The sequence below is a fragment of the Paramisgurnus dabryanus genome, chromosome 24, assembly GCF_030506205.2.
Source record: "Paramisgurnus dabryanus chromosome 24, PD_genome_1.1, whole genome shotgun sequence".
Lineage (NCBI taxonomy): Eukaryota > Metazoa > Chordata > Actinopteri > Cypriniformes > Cobitidae > Paramisgurnus > Paramisgurnus dabryanus.
The window spans coordinates 3,414,948-3,433,511 of record NC_133360.1 but is presented as its reverse complement, the minus strand read 5'-3'; the positions used below and the strand labels follow the sequence as shown (position 1 = coordinate 3,433,511).

Sequence of the window (18,564 nt, the reverse complement as noted above, 5' to 3'; positions counted from 1 at the left end):
GGGCTATTGACATTTGACTTCTTAGTTATATTTAGCCTAATAAGATTCATGTATTTTGATTGCATATAAAATACCATTATGGTGATCAGCGTTTCTTTTACTTGGGCTATTGACCTTTGACTTCTTAGCTATATTTACCCTAATAAGATTCATGTATTTTGATTGCATATAAAATATCATTATGGTGATCAGTGTTTCTTTTACTTGGGCTATTGACCTTTGACTTCTTAGTCAATACCATTATGGTATTTCCTTTACGTGGGCTATTAACTTTTACTTCTTAGCTATATTTAGTCTAATAAGATTCATGTATTTTGATTGCATATAAAATACCATTATGGTGATCAGTGTTTATTTTACTTGTGCTATTGACCTTTGACTTATTTGCTATATTTAGTCTAATAAGATTCATGTATTTTGATTGTATATAAAATACCATTATGGTGATCAGTGTTTCTTTTACGTGGGCTATTGACCTTTGACTTATTTGCTATATTTAGTCTAATAATATTCATGTATTTTGAGTGCATATAAAATACCATTATGGTGATAAGTGTTTCTTTTACTTGGGCTATTGACATTTGACTTCTTAGTTATATTTAGCCTAATAAGATTCATGTATTTTGATTGCATATAAAATACCATTATGGTGATCAGCGTTTCCTTTACTTGGACTATTGACCTTTGACTTCTTAGCCTTAAGTTTTTTTTCGCTGTTGTAATGTGTAACATATCTGTTATTACAATCAAACAAGCCAAGAAAAATGCCACTGTGATGCGCTTTATTTATTGATGTATTTTGTATTCATCATGTGGCAGAATGAGTGACTGATATCATACATTGTTATGTTTTTTGATGTGTTTTAAACACATTTATGATACTCTCAGTCATGATGAGCTTTATAATTTAATTAGTCTAATAAGATTCATGTATTTTGATTGCATATAAAATACCATTATGGTGATCAGTGTTTCTTTTACTTGCGCTACTGACCTTTGACTTCTTAGCTATATTTAGCCTAATAAGATTCATGTATTTTGATTGCATATAAAATACCATTATGGTGATCAGTGTTTCCTTTACTTGGGCTATTGACATTTGACTTCTTAGCTATATTTAGCCTAATAAGATTCATGTATTTTGATTGCATATAAAATACTGTTATGGTGATCAGTGTTTCCTTTACGTGGGCTATTGACTTATGACTTCTTAGCTATATTTAGCATAATAAGATTCATGTATTTTAATTGCACATAAAATAGCATTATGGTGATCAGTGTTTCCTTTACTTGGGCTATTGACCATTGACTTCTTAGCTATATTTAGCCTTATAAGATTCATGTATTTTAATTGCATTTAAAATCCCATTATGGTGATCAGTGTTTCTTTTACTTGGGCTATTGACCTTTGACTTCTTACCTATATTTAGTCTAATAAGATTCATGCATTTTGATTGCATATAAAATACCATTATTGAATTTCCTTTACGTGGGCTATTGACCTTTGACTTCTTAGCTATATGTAGCCTAATAAGATTTATGTATTTTGATTGTAGATAAAATAACATTATGGTGATCAGTGTTTCTTTTACTTGGGCTACTGACCTTTGACTTTTTAGCTATATTTAGCCTAATTCAGGGGTAGGCAAGTTCGGTCCTAGAGAGCCGCAGTCCTGCATATTTTGGCCTAAGCACTGATAATCTAACCTGATGTCTAAATCCTAAAGACATTGATTAGCTTGTTCAGGTGTGTTTGATTAGGGTTGGAACCAAACTCTGCAGGACTGCGGCTCTGTAGGACCGAACTTGCCTACACCCGGCCTAATAAGATGTATTTATTTTGATTGCATATAAAATACCATTATGGTGATCAGTGTTTCTTTTACCTGGGCTATTGACCTTTGACTTCTTAGCTATATTTAGCCTAATAAGATTCATGTATTTTAATTGCATATAAAATACCATTAAGGTGATCAGTGTTTCCTTTACTTGGGCGATTGACCTTTGACTTCTTAGCTATATTTAGCCTAATAAGATTCATGTATTTTGATTGCATATAAAATACCATTATGGTGATCAGTGTTTTCTTTACTTGGGGCCTTTGACTTCTTAGCCTTAAGGTTTATTTCACTGTTGTAATGTGAAGAATGAGTGACTGATATCATAAATTGTTATGTGTTTTAAACACATTTTGATACTCTCAATCATGAGGAGCTTTGGTGACCTTTGACCTCTTAGCCTTAAGGTTTTTTTTGACTGTTGTAATGTGTAACATGTCCGTTATAGCACAATCAAACAAGCCAAGAAAAATGTCAGTGTGATGCGCTTTATTTGTTGATGTTTTTTGTATTCGTCATGTGGCAGAAGGAGTGACTGATATCATACATTGTTATGTTTTTGATGTGTTTTAAACACATTTGTGATACTCTCAGTCATGAGGAGCTTTCAAACACACTTATTATATATAAAATTAGATGGTGTCAGGAAAACACACACAAACATCAAGACTATATCCATAATACTGGATAATACAAGTCAGTCAGGCTGCTATATAATGTTTATAAAATGATCAGTAATTAAACCACATCACAATTATATTTTTCTTGGCTTTTTGGTTTATGTTGTACATTACAACAGCCAAAGAAAACTTAAGGCTAAGAAGTCAAAGGTCAATAACCCAACTAAAGTAAACATTGTTCACCATAATGGTAAGCAAACATTTTTAATAAAACACCAACAAATAACATAAATAAAGTCAAACTAATTGTTTCTAAGAAGAACACAACTACTTAATTGTGATTGTTGATTATTTATATTTTAATGTTCTAATCTAGTGTGACAATTTACCCGCCGATCTCAAAATATAAAAAATTGGCAAAAATATATTGGTGAAAAGCACATTTTTATAAACACATTTCCAAATATATTTTAGCAGATATATTTTTTTGGCCATTTTTTGTATATTTTGAAATATATAAAAAAAAATATTTTTGGGCTGTATGGGAAGGGAAACATAAACTGCATTTCTGTTGTTTAAATATTAAAATACATTTTTTTCTTTATTTCATTCGTTATTTAAAACTTTTAGTTAAAATGTAGATTTTAAAAATTTTTCAATCAATGTAACAAAATTACTGTTAATAACTTTGTTAAACTTAATAGTGAAACTGCAACAATTACTCACTAATTGGCTATTAGTTAATCACTGCTCCGATGCAGAGGCATAGCAAACAACTTTTACACACTTTCTTTGACCCAGCGACAAAATTTCCGCTGTGTTCTCTGGTTTGTTATTAAAAGCTTAAGCAGCTGATCTGTAGTAAAACCATGGCTACCACAAAATAAGTTAAATATTTATTAATCAATCCACCAAAAAACATGTTTACTAGTACTACACTTTTACCACAAAAACATAGTTAATTTCGTAATGGGTCTTTAATAAATGAAACATTAACACTTATTATTTAATCATTTTAATGGTTAAATAAAATTGGTTAAATAATATAGGTAGAGCAATAATATTGGGGTCACATCATCTGACTGCTGTCAATCCCCCATTAATAACTGCTCCGCCACTGCTCTTATGACAAATTACTCGGATCAAAAGTAATACTGTGTTGGGTTATGATAATAGGAGGAGACTCTACATAAAACAGTTGCAGATTAAGAAAGCATAAATCTACATTGATTTGTAAAGCAAACATTCATACAAAATATATTCACACTCACCAATGACAGTAACATTAAATCTCTTGTATATTGTTTCAGTGTCAAGGTTGATCTCTGCTTCATAGAGTCCAGAGTTTTTGATCATCATGTTCATAATGGTGAGATCTCCAGTCTTACTGTCCCATATCTGCAGTTTGTTGGTGAATCTCCCACATGCATACCTGTTATTTAAAGTAATTTCAATTAAAAGACTTTTAGATTCGCCTTCTCCAAACCTCCACAAGATCATCTCATCCTCCTGTAGTTCAGTAAGATCGGTGTGTAGAGTAACAGAATCTCCCTCCATAACTGACACTGACTTCACTTCATCACCAAACACACCTGCAAACACAGAGATAAGATTTGTCATAGATGAAAGATCTTTGATTTTAAAGCTTAGTAGCAGTTTTAAAAATTAGAAACTTCAAAAAACTATTTTGCTTTTTGAAATCAGTTCTGTTTAAAGACATGACATAGATTTAAAAAAAACTGAATGTAAAAATGAATACAAAGATGCAGAAAACTGATCTCTAAATTCGCACGTCCATTTTCAATTATAAAGAAAGTGAGTGCAAATCTTCTGACTGATCGAAAAGAAGAATTATTCAAAATATATTTTAGATCATAAAACATGTTTATAACTTACCAGTCAGACCACAGAAGCACAAACAGAGGTAAACACACATGAGAAACATTTTCTTCAACACATCAAAGATCTGATGGAGTCGCTCAAGTGATGTTAACAACAAGTACATCTAGTCATGTAGAGTTCAGACCACCCCCATACCCTTAACCACATACACTCAAAAACATTTTATTAATATTCTCAAACAGAAAGTCAAGTTTATATACACATATACACTGCAAAAATGACTTTCCTACTTACTATTATTGTCTTGTTTTCAGTAAAAATATAAAAAAATTCTTAAATCAAGATATATTTTATCACACTTTTGTGCGTTATGAGATGAGCAGTGTCTGTCAAGCATATTCACCATTGCTATTTCAATAGTTCTGTTAATCACCTCTCTCTCTCATTGGCTGAAATATGAAATTTAAACAAATATCAGATATTGTCTGCAGGCAAGAAAAGAGTAAAAGTGAGGTGTGTGCTTATATTATATGAGTATGTTATGAGTTGTGTGTGCTTATTTTATTATATAAGTCTGGCAGGTCCATGCACAGCTGGATATTGAACTCATTTATTTATTTGCATTATTATGTGTGAATTATTAAATTGATTTCTCATTTTATTTTAAAGCGGCTTTATTAAACAAATGTTTATTTTAAATGTATTTTCTATTATAACACAACATTAACACATCAAATCAACAATTCTAATATTTAAAGTAACATTCAAAGACTTATTGACAGAGGAAAAGCAATTAAAGAGGAATAGTGCTTAAATAATGATGTAATTATGATATATGTTTCGTTACTAATAAAAAACATCCCTAAAACTAGTCTGATGGTGTCTGTGATCTTTTCTTCTGTTCAACTCTGCTCGATCTGATGTCATAAACCAAAATGGCAACCGCAGCCACGCCCACCAGAGCAGAGACGACCAATCTGATCACAACTTCAGAAGCATGACAACAGAAAACACAGCCTGAGGGAAACAACACAAACAGATGAGTTCATTTCAATAAGGCCATTGTATTGAAACACATTGCACACATTATTAAAAATAAATTAATAATAAGTAATTAATAAGACATTTCTAAGCAGAACTGTTGAGTTTGGTTTGTGATGGTATTGTTGAGTACACAGCTGTATGTGTTGTTATCCTTATATTCAACCTCCAGAGGTAGAGAGAGTCTGATGTTGAGATCAGACACACTGATGCTGGACAATAAACTGTTTCCTTTGTACCAGGACAGACTCACATCTCTCACATTCAACACTGAACACAATAATGAACAATTTGAGATTGATGATGATGAAAATTGTGAAGAGTTAAAGGTGATGACAGAAACGGGCAGAGCTGAGAAACATGACTTTTTGTCTTTAATCCCATAAACCATAAATCGTTGAATAATAATTTCAATTTAATAATTAAAGAAATTGACATTCTCATAAATGTTTATTTGAGGTATTAAAGCGTTTTTTATTTTAACTTTGAACTCCAACCCATATTTTGCTATTAGTAATCAATACACCAAAAAACATGGTTACTACACTTTTACCACACAAAAACATGGTATATTTTAACATTAACAAAATATATTTAAATATTTTTAAATTGTTCAATAAAATTGGTTATATAATATAGGTAGAGCAAGTGTGGTCCAATAATGATTACTAGCTTTGGGTCACACCACCTGACAGCTGTCAATCCCACAAACCCTTTAAAAATTCTCCTACCACTGCTATGCTAATGACACCAAACCTTCTTCTCATTTCGCCCTGATGATCGCACCATAACAGCACACATTACAGCCTGCTTAGAAGACATCTCGGCTTGGATAAAAAACACCACCTCCAGCTAAACCTAGCAAAGACGGAGCTGCTTGTTTTTCCGACACAACGCGAACTATGGCACGACCTATCCATTCAACTTGGCAACACACTTTCTCCTTACAAAATGGCAAAAAATCTCGGTTAAGTCTTTAATGACAAACTGTCTTTCTCTTATAACATTGCAAAGACAGGGCGATCATGTCGTTTTGCATTATACAATAGCAGGAAGATACGGCCATATCTTACACAGCACGCTGCACAACTTCTGATCCAGGCCCTTGTAATCTCCAGGCTGGACTACTGCAATGCTCTTCTTGCTGCCCTTTTGTATGATCTATTAAAGCACTCCAACTGGTTCAGAAAAGAACGCAGCAGCACAGCTAATTTTCCAGGAGCCCAAAAGGGCTCATGTAATGCCGCTCTTCCTATTGCAATCTATTCAACCACATCTCTTGCAACATTCGAAAAACAATTAAAAGTCCATCTCTTCCAAAAATACTTGACATAGATATTGACCGCATTTCTTCCTTTCTCTCTTTTCAACTCCCAACTTTCTCACTCAACGGGTGTTGTTTCGGCATTGTTAAAACTTGTGTCTTGTTATAAGCACCTTTTGCCTCCCTATGACAAATCGATTATTGTTTACCAATCTTTCAGTCGCTTTTGATCAATCATCTGTAAATTCCTAAATGTAAAATAGCTGCTCCGCCCCTGCTTTTACGACAAATTACTCAAATGTGACTCTTAGAAATGTAACACAATTTAGTAAAGACGAAACACAACTTCTTAGACTCTGGTAGATGCATTGTACTATATCAACTGGATTTGATGCACTGTCTTTATTCCAGTGAACTTTTTCTAAATCTTCACTTACCATAGACAGTAACATTGACTCTGTATGAGATGATCTGCTTGCCACTGATGGTTACATTATAAACTCCAGAGTGTTGAGTTGTGATGTTTGTGATGGTGAGATCTCCAGTCTGATTATTCACCTGCAGTCTGTCTCTGAATCTCCCATCAAGAACATTGTCATATATTGAGATCTCTTTGGCTTCTCCATTGATTCTGGCTATTATAGTATTTTGAAGTCCAAACCTCCACAGTATCAGATCATCTCTCTGTAGTTTAATATCAGTGTGTAGAGTAACAGAATCTCCCTCCGTCACTAACACTGACACTGACTTCACTTCATCACCAAACACACCTGCAGAGATAAGTTGTCACAAGATTCTAAATTAAAAAACTTATTATTTACAATTAGTAACTTAGAAAAAAAATTCTGTCTTTAAAATGAATTATGCTGGAAGGCATGACATAGATTTAAAAACAAAAAAAATAAAATAAATAAAAAGATGCAGGAAACAGATCTCTGAATTCACAGATTCATATATTAAATGTTTAGTCTTTTCTTATTTTCTTGAGTTATAAAGAAAATGAATGCAAATCTTTTGACTGATGTTAATAACATACCAGTCAGACCGCAGAAGCACAAACAGAGATAAACACACATGAGAAACATTTTCTTCAACACTTCAGGGGTCTGATGGAGTCACTCGAGTGATGCTATCAACAAATACATCTAGTTATGTAGAGATAAGTCTGCTGAGTTCAGACCAACCCCATACCCTTAACCACATGCCCCCAAAAACATTTTATTCATCTTCTAAGCCAAATTTATATATTCAGGGCTCAACATAAAGGACTGGCAGATGCTTGGGGCCAGTAAACAGTATTTAACTTTCAGTCACTAAAATATATTTTCTGCTGTGGCCGTTTGTCTGTATGTATTCTTATGCAATGTAACCATCAAGGAACATTTTAACTTCTTCATCATGTCATGTTTTACGTCAGCTGGTAGAGCAAAGAGACGTTAAGATGGCGGCACCGCCCTCTAATAATAAGGCCAAACGAAAACGTAATAATTAAACATCTTGGCAGCAGACATTTATTTGGGTAAAACACAATGAAAGAAACAATGCGATGTTTTGCACAATTTGCCGTCAGTTTTAAGGTAATGGGGACAAGTTGGTAACCTTTTCGTTGGATCAAGCAGCTACACAATATAAACACAAAGGACTCACAAAGAGTGCAAATAAGCATCCTTTATAAGATATAATAAAAGAAGAGATGCTCTGTGGTCTTGTGGACTTTACAGATATGAGTTAGTGACAGTTAAGAGACTACAAAAGTTGTTTGTGTCAGAGCCTACTGCAATAAAACTTTTTTATTAAATGCATTTTTTTTTTACAAAGAGTCAGGAAGAACCGCAAACTCCCACTTGTATGTACAGTACTCTTTAAAGATCTATAGTATTTTAATGGAGACTTTGAAATAAATGCAGCTTGAGTAATAAAACAGCAAACAGCTCAACTGAATCTGTTAGAAAAACTGCTGCACAAATCTAAATGTATGATCTTGACACGTAAGCTCACTTTATCAGAGCACACTGTTGTGTTATTTCTGCACAATACTTACAGCTTATCTTATATAACCCAATGATACATCTGAACTTACCTTTACACAACTCTTCTTGATAGCATCACTGTGTTGAGTGTTGAAGAAAATGTTTCTCATGTGTGTTTATCTCTGTTTGTGCTTCTGTGGTCTGACTGGTAAGTTATAAAGTTTTTGTTATAAAGTTGTTCTTTATGTTTATTTTATTTTCAGTTTAATCTGTGATCTCATACAGTATAATCAGATATATTTTTTAATTTCTGTCTCTATATTTGTATTTTCAGGTGTGTTTGGTGATGAAGTGAAGTCAGTATCAATGATTGAGGGAGATTCTGTTACTCTACAAAGTTATATTACTAAACTACAGACAGATGATCTGATACTGTGGAAGTTTGGACTTAACAAGACTCTAATAGCAAGAATTAATGGAGTGGCCAAAGATATCTCAGTATTTGATGATGTTCTTGATGGGAGATTCAGAGACAGACTGCAGGTGAATGATCAGACTGGAGATCTCATCATCACAAACATTGAAACTCAACACACTGGAGATTATAAAATAATCATCAGCGGCAAACAGAAGACCTCATTTGTTTTTAATGTTATTGTCTATGGTGAGTGGAGTTTTGGTATTTTCTCTATCGAATGCTTGTCATTGATTTATCTTACTGTATTCAAAGATCTTCAGATAGACTTCAGTAATGCAGCATGAATTCAGATTAAGGGCTCTATCTTACACCCGGCGCAATGCAGCGCAATGCGCGACGCAAGTGTCTTTCGCTAGTTTCCACCCTAATTTTCACGTTTAGCGCCGCGTTGTTTAAATAGCAAATGCATTTGCGCCCCCTTTTGCGCCCATGGGCGTTCTGGTCTGAAAATGAGGTGTGTTCAGGCGCATTGTTGGCGCGTTGCTATTTTGAGGCAACTAAAATAGACTACGCCATTGACCAACAAAAACCTGGTCTAAAGTCTAAAGTCAATGGCGCAATGTGTTTTATGTTATTTAAAGAGCGCATTAGTAAAATGCGCCTATAAACGGGAGGACAACGCGGGTTTGCTTATCACAAAGTAGGCTACATGAATGCGCAGCAGCACAAAAATGCTTTTAAATATGAAAGATTAAAGGATTGAATGTAAAAGATTATTATTGAGTCTCTTGGACATATTTATAAATGAGGACTGATTATGAGACGTTAAGGCGCAAAGAGCTGCTTCACCAGCCTGGTAAGTAAATAAATGCTTTGCTTTGAACAAATGCGTCTGTTTTTAAATGTTTTTTTTAATGCTACCTCACGGATTTATTGTATATAATGTACCTGTGGATATGGTGAGATGAGAAACATTTGTAAGTAATGCTTAAAAAACTCTTTGCTAAAAAAAACGCTGTCCAAAGTGCTGAAACGTGAGGAGAGCCGTTTGTAATTTCTTTATCTCCTGTTTGTTACAAATAAAGTATTTTTAGAGTACAAACCTTTTCTTACATACTTGTAAATTATGTTTTGATGATATTGGATAGCCATACATTTAAAGCAATTACAAGCCTGCTTTTTACTTCCATGACTAAAAGAAAACGGGTTTTAAAGGTTTTAATAAAAAATAACAATTTCAATACAAGTGAAAAACAACACAATTATTTAACATTAATCTTAAACTGGGGATCGTCTTCCTCCGCTTAGTTTTTCAGTTTACAAAGTCCGTCATTTAAATAGGGATTAGACATAGCGCCAGCGCAACTTGCTTTTAAAGGGGATGAGAGCTGTGACTCTCATTGGTTTACTGCACGTTACGCCCAAAATACTCCCATTACAAAAGGACCTACCCTTTTCGACCATGCGCTCGGCGCAAAAACAATTTTTCCCGTCGTTAAATTAGCAAAAGTGGATTCGGACACGCCCATTTAGACATTGCCATGTGCGCTTTAGACAATGCGCTTAGATCGTTAAAATAGAGCCCTAAATGATGATGAGAGATGAATCTTTAGTCTGGACAGAGAGACTGTGTTAGTTTAGGATCCAAATAGGAAATTGATCTCATGTTGTATCAGCTCTTAAAAATAAAGTTTCCTAAATTGTTGGGTTCCAACCTTTAACATCTAGTTATTTGCAAGGTTATTCTACATTAAAGCTAAGACAGAAATGGTTACTTTAAAAACCAAAAACTTTTTTTCACTTATACTGGAAAGCTTCTTGTTTGTTTTCCAGCTCGTCTTCCTGTTCCTGTCATCTCCAGAAACTTTTTACAATGTTCGAATTGTTCATTATTGTGTTCAGTGTTGAATGTGAGAGATGTGAGTCTGTCCTGGTACAAAGGAAACAGTTTATTGTCCAGCATCAGTGTGTCTGATCTCAACATCAGACTCTCTCTACCTCTGGAGGTTGAATATCAGGATAACAACACATACAGCTGTGTACTCAACAATCCCATAACAAACCGAACTCAACATCTCAACATCAATCATCTCTGTCAGACAAGTTCACATAAAACAGGTGTGATTATTATTAGACACTGGTCTAAAATCAGATCAGTTAAACTGATGATATTGACAGATACTCTTATTATTGATTACAGCTCTTACCATTATTCTGATCTGTTGTGCTGTTGGATGTCTGATGGTTGTGGCTTTAGTTCTGATCTGCTGCATCTGCAGGAAACGAAAAAACACAAAACAACAGGGCAAGTAAAAACTACTGCTAATAAAACTGTAATATATACTGTATCACATCAAAAGTTTAAGTTTTATTTGCGTGTCTATGTTTATTAAAACAGTTCAGACCGGTGAAGTGGAGATCACAGATCCAGCAATCTGTACAACACGGGACGGATTATCCATAGACAAGATTGGGCAAGTGTCCTGGGGCACCAGCACATAGGTGGGCACCAAAGGGCTTAAGACTGCGACAAGCATTTGTACAAGTAGCATACTTGTGCATGTGCAACTTATATATTTTGAATTTCTGAATTTTTCATGTTGAAGGACGGCGATGAGCCTGCAGTAGTGGATTTAGGCATGGGAGGCATTTTGCAAAGAGGCGGCGGCACAGGGCAGGGCACCCATGAGAAAAAAACTTCTAAATTAATACCCTAAACATTAAACATTATAGATGAGAATTTATGTTGTAGACGTCAGGTGCCCAGGATAACACTGGATATAACTTACTGTATAAATTATTTTATAAAATAATGTATGTTATCAGCAAAAAATAAATTTCAACCTTACTATAGTGTTTGTATTTACTATGGATAATTTTACAGACACCTAGATTTTGTTACTTTTTGTTTGCTAAGATGGATTCTGTTTTAATGTACCCAAGTGTACCTAAAATAAAAAAAGTGTAATATTCAGGTTGGTGGCTCTTAATTTCTTTTTATTAATAATTACCCACTTGTAAACTTATGTTCACTGTTTTTTTTAATAAATAAAGTTTTTGTATTAAATCTATATTGACTGAGTTGAATCGAGAATCCAGTATAAAAATTGGTCTGAGAATCGGAATCGAACCGAGAATCGAAAGCGAATCGATCTGGAACATCTAAATTGATACAGCTTGAGTAATAAAACAGCAAACAGCTCAACTGAATCTGTAAAAGAAACTGCTGCACAAATCTAAAAGTACGATCTCAACAAGTAAACTTACTTTATCAGAGCACACAGTTGTGTTATTTCTGCACAATACTTACAGCTTATCTTATAACTGAATGATACAGACATCTGAACTTATCTCTTCACAATTCTTCTTGATAGCATCACTGTGCCGAGTGTTGAAGAAAATGTTTCTCATGTGTGTTTATCTCTGTTTGTGCTTCTGTGGTCTGACTCGTAAGTTAATAAAGTTTTTTATTTTGTTATAAAGAGTTATAAAGTTTTTTCTTTATGCTTATTTTAAATTTGATCAGTCTGAAGACGCACTTGCTTTAATTTACAGATATAAGATTGGATTCATGTCTGTAATCTCATATAATGAAATATTATTATTATTTATAATATCCTAAATGTCCTAAAGACCTGATCTTTCAGTCCTACTGAGCAAATTCTCTCCTCAGGAAATCACTAGGAAATCTGTATATAGTGTTAAGCTGTACTTGAATATCAACTCTGTTGTGAGTTAATACTTCAAATCAACCACAAGGCAAATAAACAGATGAAGGTAAAAAAACAGCAACAGGAGACAAAGTAATGTAAATATAATAAAGATAGTTTATTAAATAATTTTACTTGCTCAGTGGTTTTATCGATATAATATAAAACATTTAAAAAGAATAAAAGTGAATAAAAAAATGCTAAAAATTAATGAATACAAAAAATTGTAAGAGTATAAATGAAGTAATGCAATAAACGAAAGAAAAAACACAAATTAATGTTTACTCAGCCCTTTACTATAAAAATTGAATGATCTGAGTTGCTTTTCCGATAATTCTTAGCACTTACGCACATTAAGCATGTGTTCAACAGAATAAAAAAACTACAGGTTTAAAACAACGATGACGGTGAGTGAATGATGACAGAATTTTCATATTTTTTAAATCGGCTATTAAAGTAATAATATCTTCTGAGTGCTTTATATACAAAGCAAAAACAATAAAAAGAAAAGTAAAAATAGTGGTTTACGTAACTATAATATATGTTTCATCACTAACAGTCTGATGGTGTCTCTGATCTTTTCTTCTGTTCAACTGCTCGATCTGATGTCATAAACCAAAATGGCAAACGCAGCCACGCCCACCAGAGCAGAGAGGACCAATCGGATCACAGCTTCAAAATCATGACAACAGCAAACACAGCCTGAAGAAAACAACATGAAACATATGTTTTAACATGACCAATATCTTAAAGGGAAATTAATTTTTTACATTTATTAAAGATGAAGTGAAGCCATTTCTAAGCAAAACTGCGGTTGTACCTGAACACGGCTGACAGAGTTCATCGATGTTAAGATGTTCAGTTCGATTTTTGATGGCATTGTTTACCACACATCTGTATGTGTTTATATCCTGATATTCAACCTCCAGATGTAATGAGAGTTTGAAATTGAGATAAGTCACACTGATGCTAGACAATAAACTGTTTCCTTTGTACCAGGACAGACTCACATCTCTCACATTCATCACTGAACACAACAACACACAATTTGAGCTTGAAGATGATGAAGAACATTGTGAAGAGTCTCTGGTGATCACAGGAACGGGCAAAAAAGCTGAAAAACATTTGATAGAAAAAAATAATAAATTACATTAAATTAAATATTTTTTTGACATATTCAAACCCTGGATTCAGGTCATTCTGTCCCCTGCATTTTAGACCAAGTGCCCATTCCATTCATGTTCTCTGGTTTGTTTTAAAAGTTTATTTGAAGAGTTTGGTTCCAAACATGATAAATTCCATTTAAGAAAAGGAGTTACCGCCAAATCAGTATTGTATTAGGTCAGTAGTTAAGAGTAAATTCTTAATTTTATGCAAAATACAATAATACGCGAAGCCAACGAAAATAGAGCAGGACCAAAACATTTTACAGCTGATCGCTGTCAAAAAAGTTTGCAGACGACGTCCCAAGGATGACAGCAGTAATGACAGTGATCTTAATATGAGTAAGTGTTTTCATTAATGCCATTAATGTTTTTTATCAGTGTATACCACTAGTCAACTAAATGAATATAACATGGCAAAGATGAATGCACATTTATATATTGATTCAATAGATTTATAGCATTTTGAAAAAAAACTGGTAATGGATTTATTGCATTTTGTGGAAATCTTTGAAAATCAAATTATGGATTTGAATTTTTTATGTTTTCATAACCTTAAGATGCTATGTGACAGTTTGTAAAAGAAAATAGTGGTTTTCATCTTGTCACTTTTTAGAAAACACGTTTTACCCAAATTAATCAAAATGGATTTATTGCGTTTTGGAACCAAACTCTTCAAATTCTTTTCCTTGCCTAATTAGGGCAAGTTGTTTAGCGCTGAATGCTTATCTTATTATATTTTAGTACTTCACTAACGCTAATAGTGTTTACTGTGGTAACTTTAGGGTCACCCACCGACAGCTGACAATCCTCCATTTCAGCTTTTAAAATTATGCGTCCCTGCTATTATGACAAACTACTCAGATCAAAAATGACAACCGTGCATCATAGTACAAAGCATGATTTGTGTTTATGTCCAGTGAACTATTTACTAAATCTTTACTCACCATAGACAGTAACATTGAATCTGTATGAGCTCTCTTTAGCGCTGTTGATGATCATTTCATAAAGTCCAGAGTCTTTGGTTTTGGTGTCCTTGATGGTGAGATCTCCAGTCTGATCATTCACCATCAGTCTGTCTCTGAATCTCCCATCAAGAACATCATCATTTATTAAGGTCTCACTGGGGGCGCCGTTGATTCTTTCTATAAGAGACTTTTGAAGTCCAAACCTCCACAGTATCAGATCATCTTTCTGTATTTCAGTAATATCAGTGTGTAGAGTAACAGAATCTCCCTCCATCACTGACACTGACTTCACTTCATCTGTATCACCAAATGAACCAAAAATTACCCCAAAAATGAAACCAAATTCGGTAAAGATGAAAAGCACTCAGAACACAACAGTACATTAAATCCAGTTAGAATAATACATCTGTGTTTACTTCCAGTGAAGTTTTTCTAAATCTTTACTCACCATAGACAGTAACATTGACTCTGTATGAGATCTTCTGTTTGCCGCTGATGATCATTTGATAAAGTCCAGAGTCTTTGGTCTTAGTGTCGGTGATGATGAGATTTCCAGTCTGATTATTCACCTGCAGTCTGTCTATGAATCTCCCATCAAGAACATCATCAAATATTGAGATATCTTTGGCCACGCCATTGATTCGAGCAATGAGAGAATTTTCAGGTCCAAATCTCCACAGTATGAGATCATCTCTCTGTAGTTTGGTAATATTACTTTGTAGGGTAACAGAATCTCCCTCCATCACTGATATTGACTTTACTTCATCACCAAACACACCTGCATAAACAGATAGTCAAACATGAAAGCTCTTAAATTTCAGATTAACTACTTGTTTCGGTATAAACAATTAGAAACTTTTAGCTTTTAAAATCAGTTGTTGGAAGACATGATGACATAGACTTAAAAACAACAGAATGGAAAAATAAACACACAGATTAAGAAATCAGATCTCTGAATGTTTAATCTTTACTCACCATAGACAGTAACATTGAATCTATATGAGCTCTCTTTAGTGCTGTTAATGCTCATTTGATAAAGTCCAGAGTCTTTGGTTTTGGTGTTTGTGATGGTGAGATCTCCAGTCTGATTATTCACCTGCAGTCTGTCTCTGAATCTCCCATCAAGAACATCATCAAATACTGAGATATCTTTGGCCACTCCATTGATTGTAGCTATGAGAGAATTTCCAGGTCCAAATCTCCACAGTATCATATCATCTTTCTGCATTTCAGTAATATCAGTATGTAGAGTAACAGAATCTCCCTCCATCACTGACACTGACACTGACTTCACTTCATCTGTTTTAACAAACACACCTGCACACACGACAAGGTTTATCATATATTGAAGATCTTAAATTTAAGATTTTTTTCATAAACTTAGTGGTAGGTAAACAACAAGAACTCCAAAACACAATTTATCTCTTAAAATCAGTTCTGTTGTGAGACATGGCATAGAATTAAAAACAACAGAATGGCAAAATAAACACGGTCACAGATAGATAACATCTCTGAATTCACACATTCCGATTTTTTATGTTTAGGCTTTGCCTATTTGCTTCTGAGACTGGGTAGCAAAGAAAATGGGTCTTATATTGAGTCTTATTCTCTAATACTTGGGTAAGTTTTCGTATTTATTCGCACACTTAAACTTCTCATGCTCATGAATTTGGTCTTATACTTGTTCTTACGCTAGTGAATTTGGAGTGTCCTACATGAGCGGTCGCACGCACTGTTTTCTATTTGCATAAAACACGGCAAATCTAACTCCATATACGAATTTTTCGCAGCTCTAGTCCACAAAATAATTTTTTAAGAGCAGTTTGTCACCGAAGCAAAAGAGCTCAAAAAGAAATCCACACTGTTAGCAATTGATGTAATTTTTACAATAAATTGTACAACAAAATATTGTATTCATGTTTTTATTGTAAATGCGAATGCATGATGGGAAATGTATAGACAGTCATGTAATTTTATTGTAACTACACTGTAGAAGCATTATTTTAAAGCCACGGCATAGTATTGTGGGATCGCTGCTGTTTGAATTGTGAAATTGCGCGGCCAACGGTACCATCGGTCATCAATCAACATTTTTTTAAGAAGGACAAAATCAGCAAAATCCCCGGTGTTAAATAAACACTGTGGGTGTACATATAATCCACTCCCAGATGGGTGTGTAAAAAGAGTGGTGTTAAAAATATAACACTGATGCAGTGTTGAAGTTAATGAGATAATGAAGTGATGATTAAGACATTAATGGTGAACACCTGCTGGTCATTCTGTGTCAAATCAACTTAATTTTAGAACGTTCCCTGTCTTTAATTTTTTTATTTTGATGACTCTTTTTCTGGATAAAGTAATACTAAAATAATGCAGAAAGACAAAATATTAAATGCAATAGATAAAATGCCTAGAGTTTAATGAACACTATCATCATCTCTGTTTGAAAACTAAAATTACAACTTGCTTGCAAAGTTACATGGATGATAGGTTTAACTTCTAAAGAACTGCTGTAAATCTGGTTAATAAAGTAAGTCACCATTGTGCCGATTAGTGTTTCCTTTAGTTGGGTACTTGGGTCTTGAAGTTTAGTGTTAATTTTCTTCTGCTCATTGTAGCAGTGTGTTTATCAAACACATCTGTTAAAGCAGAGGAAGATGAGAGAAACAAAGTCTATAACTGTTGTTATGTTAATTATTATGAAAGTATAAGTCTTGGGATTCAATGATATCATAAAAGAAGTAATCACTGAATATAAGTGTTTAATTTATGTTCCACCAACCCTGTGAAGCTCCCATGAAATCCAACAGTGCTGTAAAAGTCCACATACCCTGAAGAGTTAAATATTGTTAACCCAAATCTAATCTGTGGTGTAAGTCAGACACACTGAGACATTAACAATCAGCCTATAAAACACAATCATGGTGACAATCAACAACAAAACATCATGCCACAATGCATGCTGGGTTCCAGGATTGTAGAAAATTCATTCATAAATCCCATCATGCATTGCAACATGACAAAAATGTTGCAACTTTCTTACCATTAACTGTCACCATCGTTGAGCTTTGTATCAGAAATCATGAAGTCTCTCTTAAGCAAAAAACAACAACAAAAACACACTAAAGCATGACGGCAGTCTTATTCAATACAATGTCATTTGCATAGAGCTTTTTTATATGCCTGTTTCTTCATAATTAATTTGTGATCGAACGTTTCAATGATTTGTAGAGTACAATATAATAAAAATAAACTAAGAAGGTCTACATTCCTCTACATGAAGCAATGAACAAGTGGTCTTACTATAACATTGTTGCTATTGCTTAAAGAGGAGAGTTAGATCGGTGAAAGTCAAGGGACAAATGCCTAACTAAAGGAAACACTAATCACAATAATGGTGACTTCAAATGAACTCATAACAAACACAAACTTAAGATTTAATGTGATACATTTTATGATAAATGTCTATTTGACTTGTGAGACATCACGTCAGAAAGAAGATTTGTCTACTAAATCACGCGTGTGGATGCTGGAATAGTTGAGCACTTGTATTTTGTTCTGACAGCTGTTTAGAAGTTAAACTTATCCATTTAGAAAATAACTCTGCAAGTTATCATTTTATTTTTCAAACAGAGATGCTGATAGAGAGGCAAACGTGAAAGATTGCAGCTTTTGGAGGCACACACCCAGCAGTATTCATCTATTGCATTTAATAATTTGTCTTTCTTTA

At 33.8% G+C, this 18,564-nt stretch overlaps 2 protein-coding genes across 2 annotated transcripts in view; one reads left to right on the top strand and one right to left on the bottom strand.

Annotated features, from left to right (window-relative positions):
* LOC135748091 (uncharacterized) overlaps positions 1 to 15,126 on the bottom strand; it is a 29,038-nt gene extending 13,912 nt beyond the window's left edge. The window contains exons 1-10 of the mRNA XM_073813634.1: positions 14,814 to 15,126; positions 13,524 to 13,817; positions 13,298 to 13,405; positions 11,399 to 11,517; positions 11,201 to 11,266; positions 7,642 to 7,711; positions 7,043 to 7,375; positions 5,170 to 5,317; positions 3,945 to 4,103; positions 3,730 to 3,890 (exon numbers count right to left, since the gene is read on the bottom strand). Of these exons, the coding sequence (XP_073669735.1) occupies positions 3,730 to 3,890; positions 3,945 to 4,103; positions 5,170 to 5,317; positions 7,043 to 7,375; positions 7,642 to 7,711; positions 11,201 to 11,266; positions 11,399 to 11,517; positions 13,298 to 13,405; positions 13,524 to 13,817; positions 14,814 to 15,108 (1,753 nt within the window). The 5' untranslated portion in view covers positions 15,109 to 15,126. The remainder of the gene's footprint in view (positions 1 to 3,729; positions 3,891 to 3,944; positions 4,104 to 5,169; positions 5,318 to 7,042; positions 7,376 to 7,641; positions 7,712 to 11,200; positions 11,267 to 11,398; positions 11,518 to 13,297; positions 13,406 to 13,523; positions 13,818 to 14,813) is intronic.
* Positions 8,679 to 11,389, top strand: LOC135748017 (SLAM family member 5-like). Its single transcript, XM_065266090.2, has 4 exons — positions 8,679 to 8,783; positions 8,910 to 9,239; positions 10,827 to 11,111; positions 11,194 to 11,389. The coding sequence occupies exons 1-4, from the start codon at positions 8,735 to 8,737 to the stop codon at positions 11,304 to 11,306; spliced, it is 777 nt and encodes a 258-aa protein (XP_065122162.2). The 5' UTR covers positions 8,679 to 8,734; the 3' UTR covers positions 11,307 to 11,389.
* Positions 15,127 to 18,564: the final 3,438 nt, after the last annotated feature.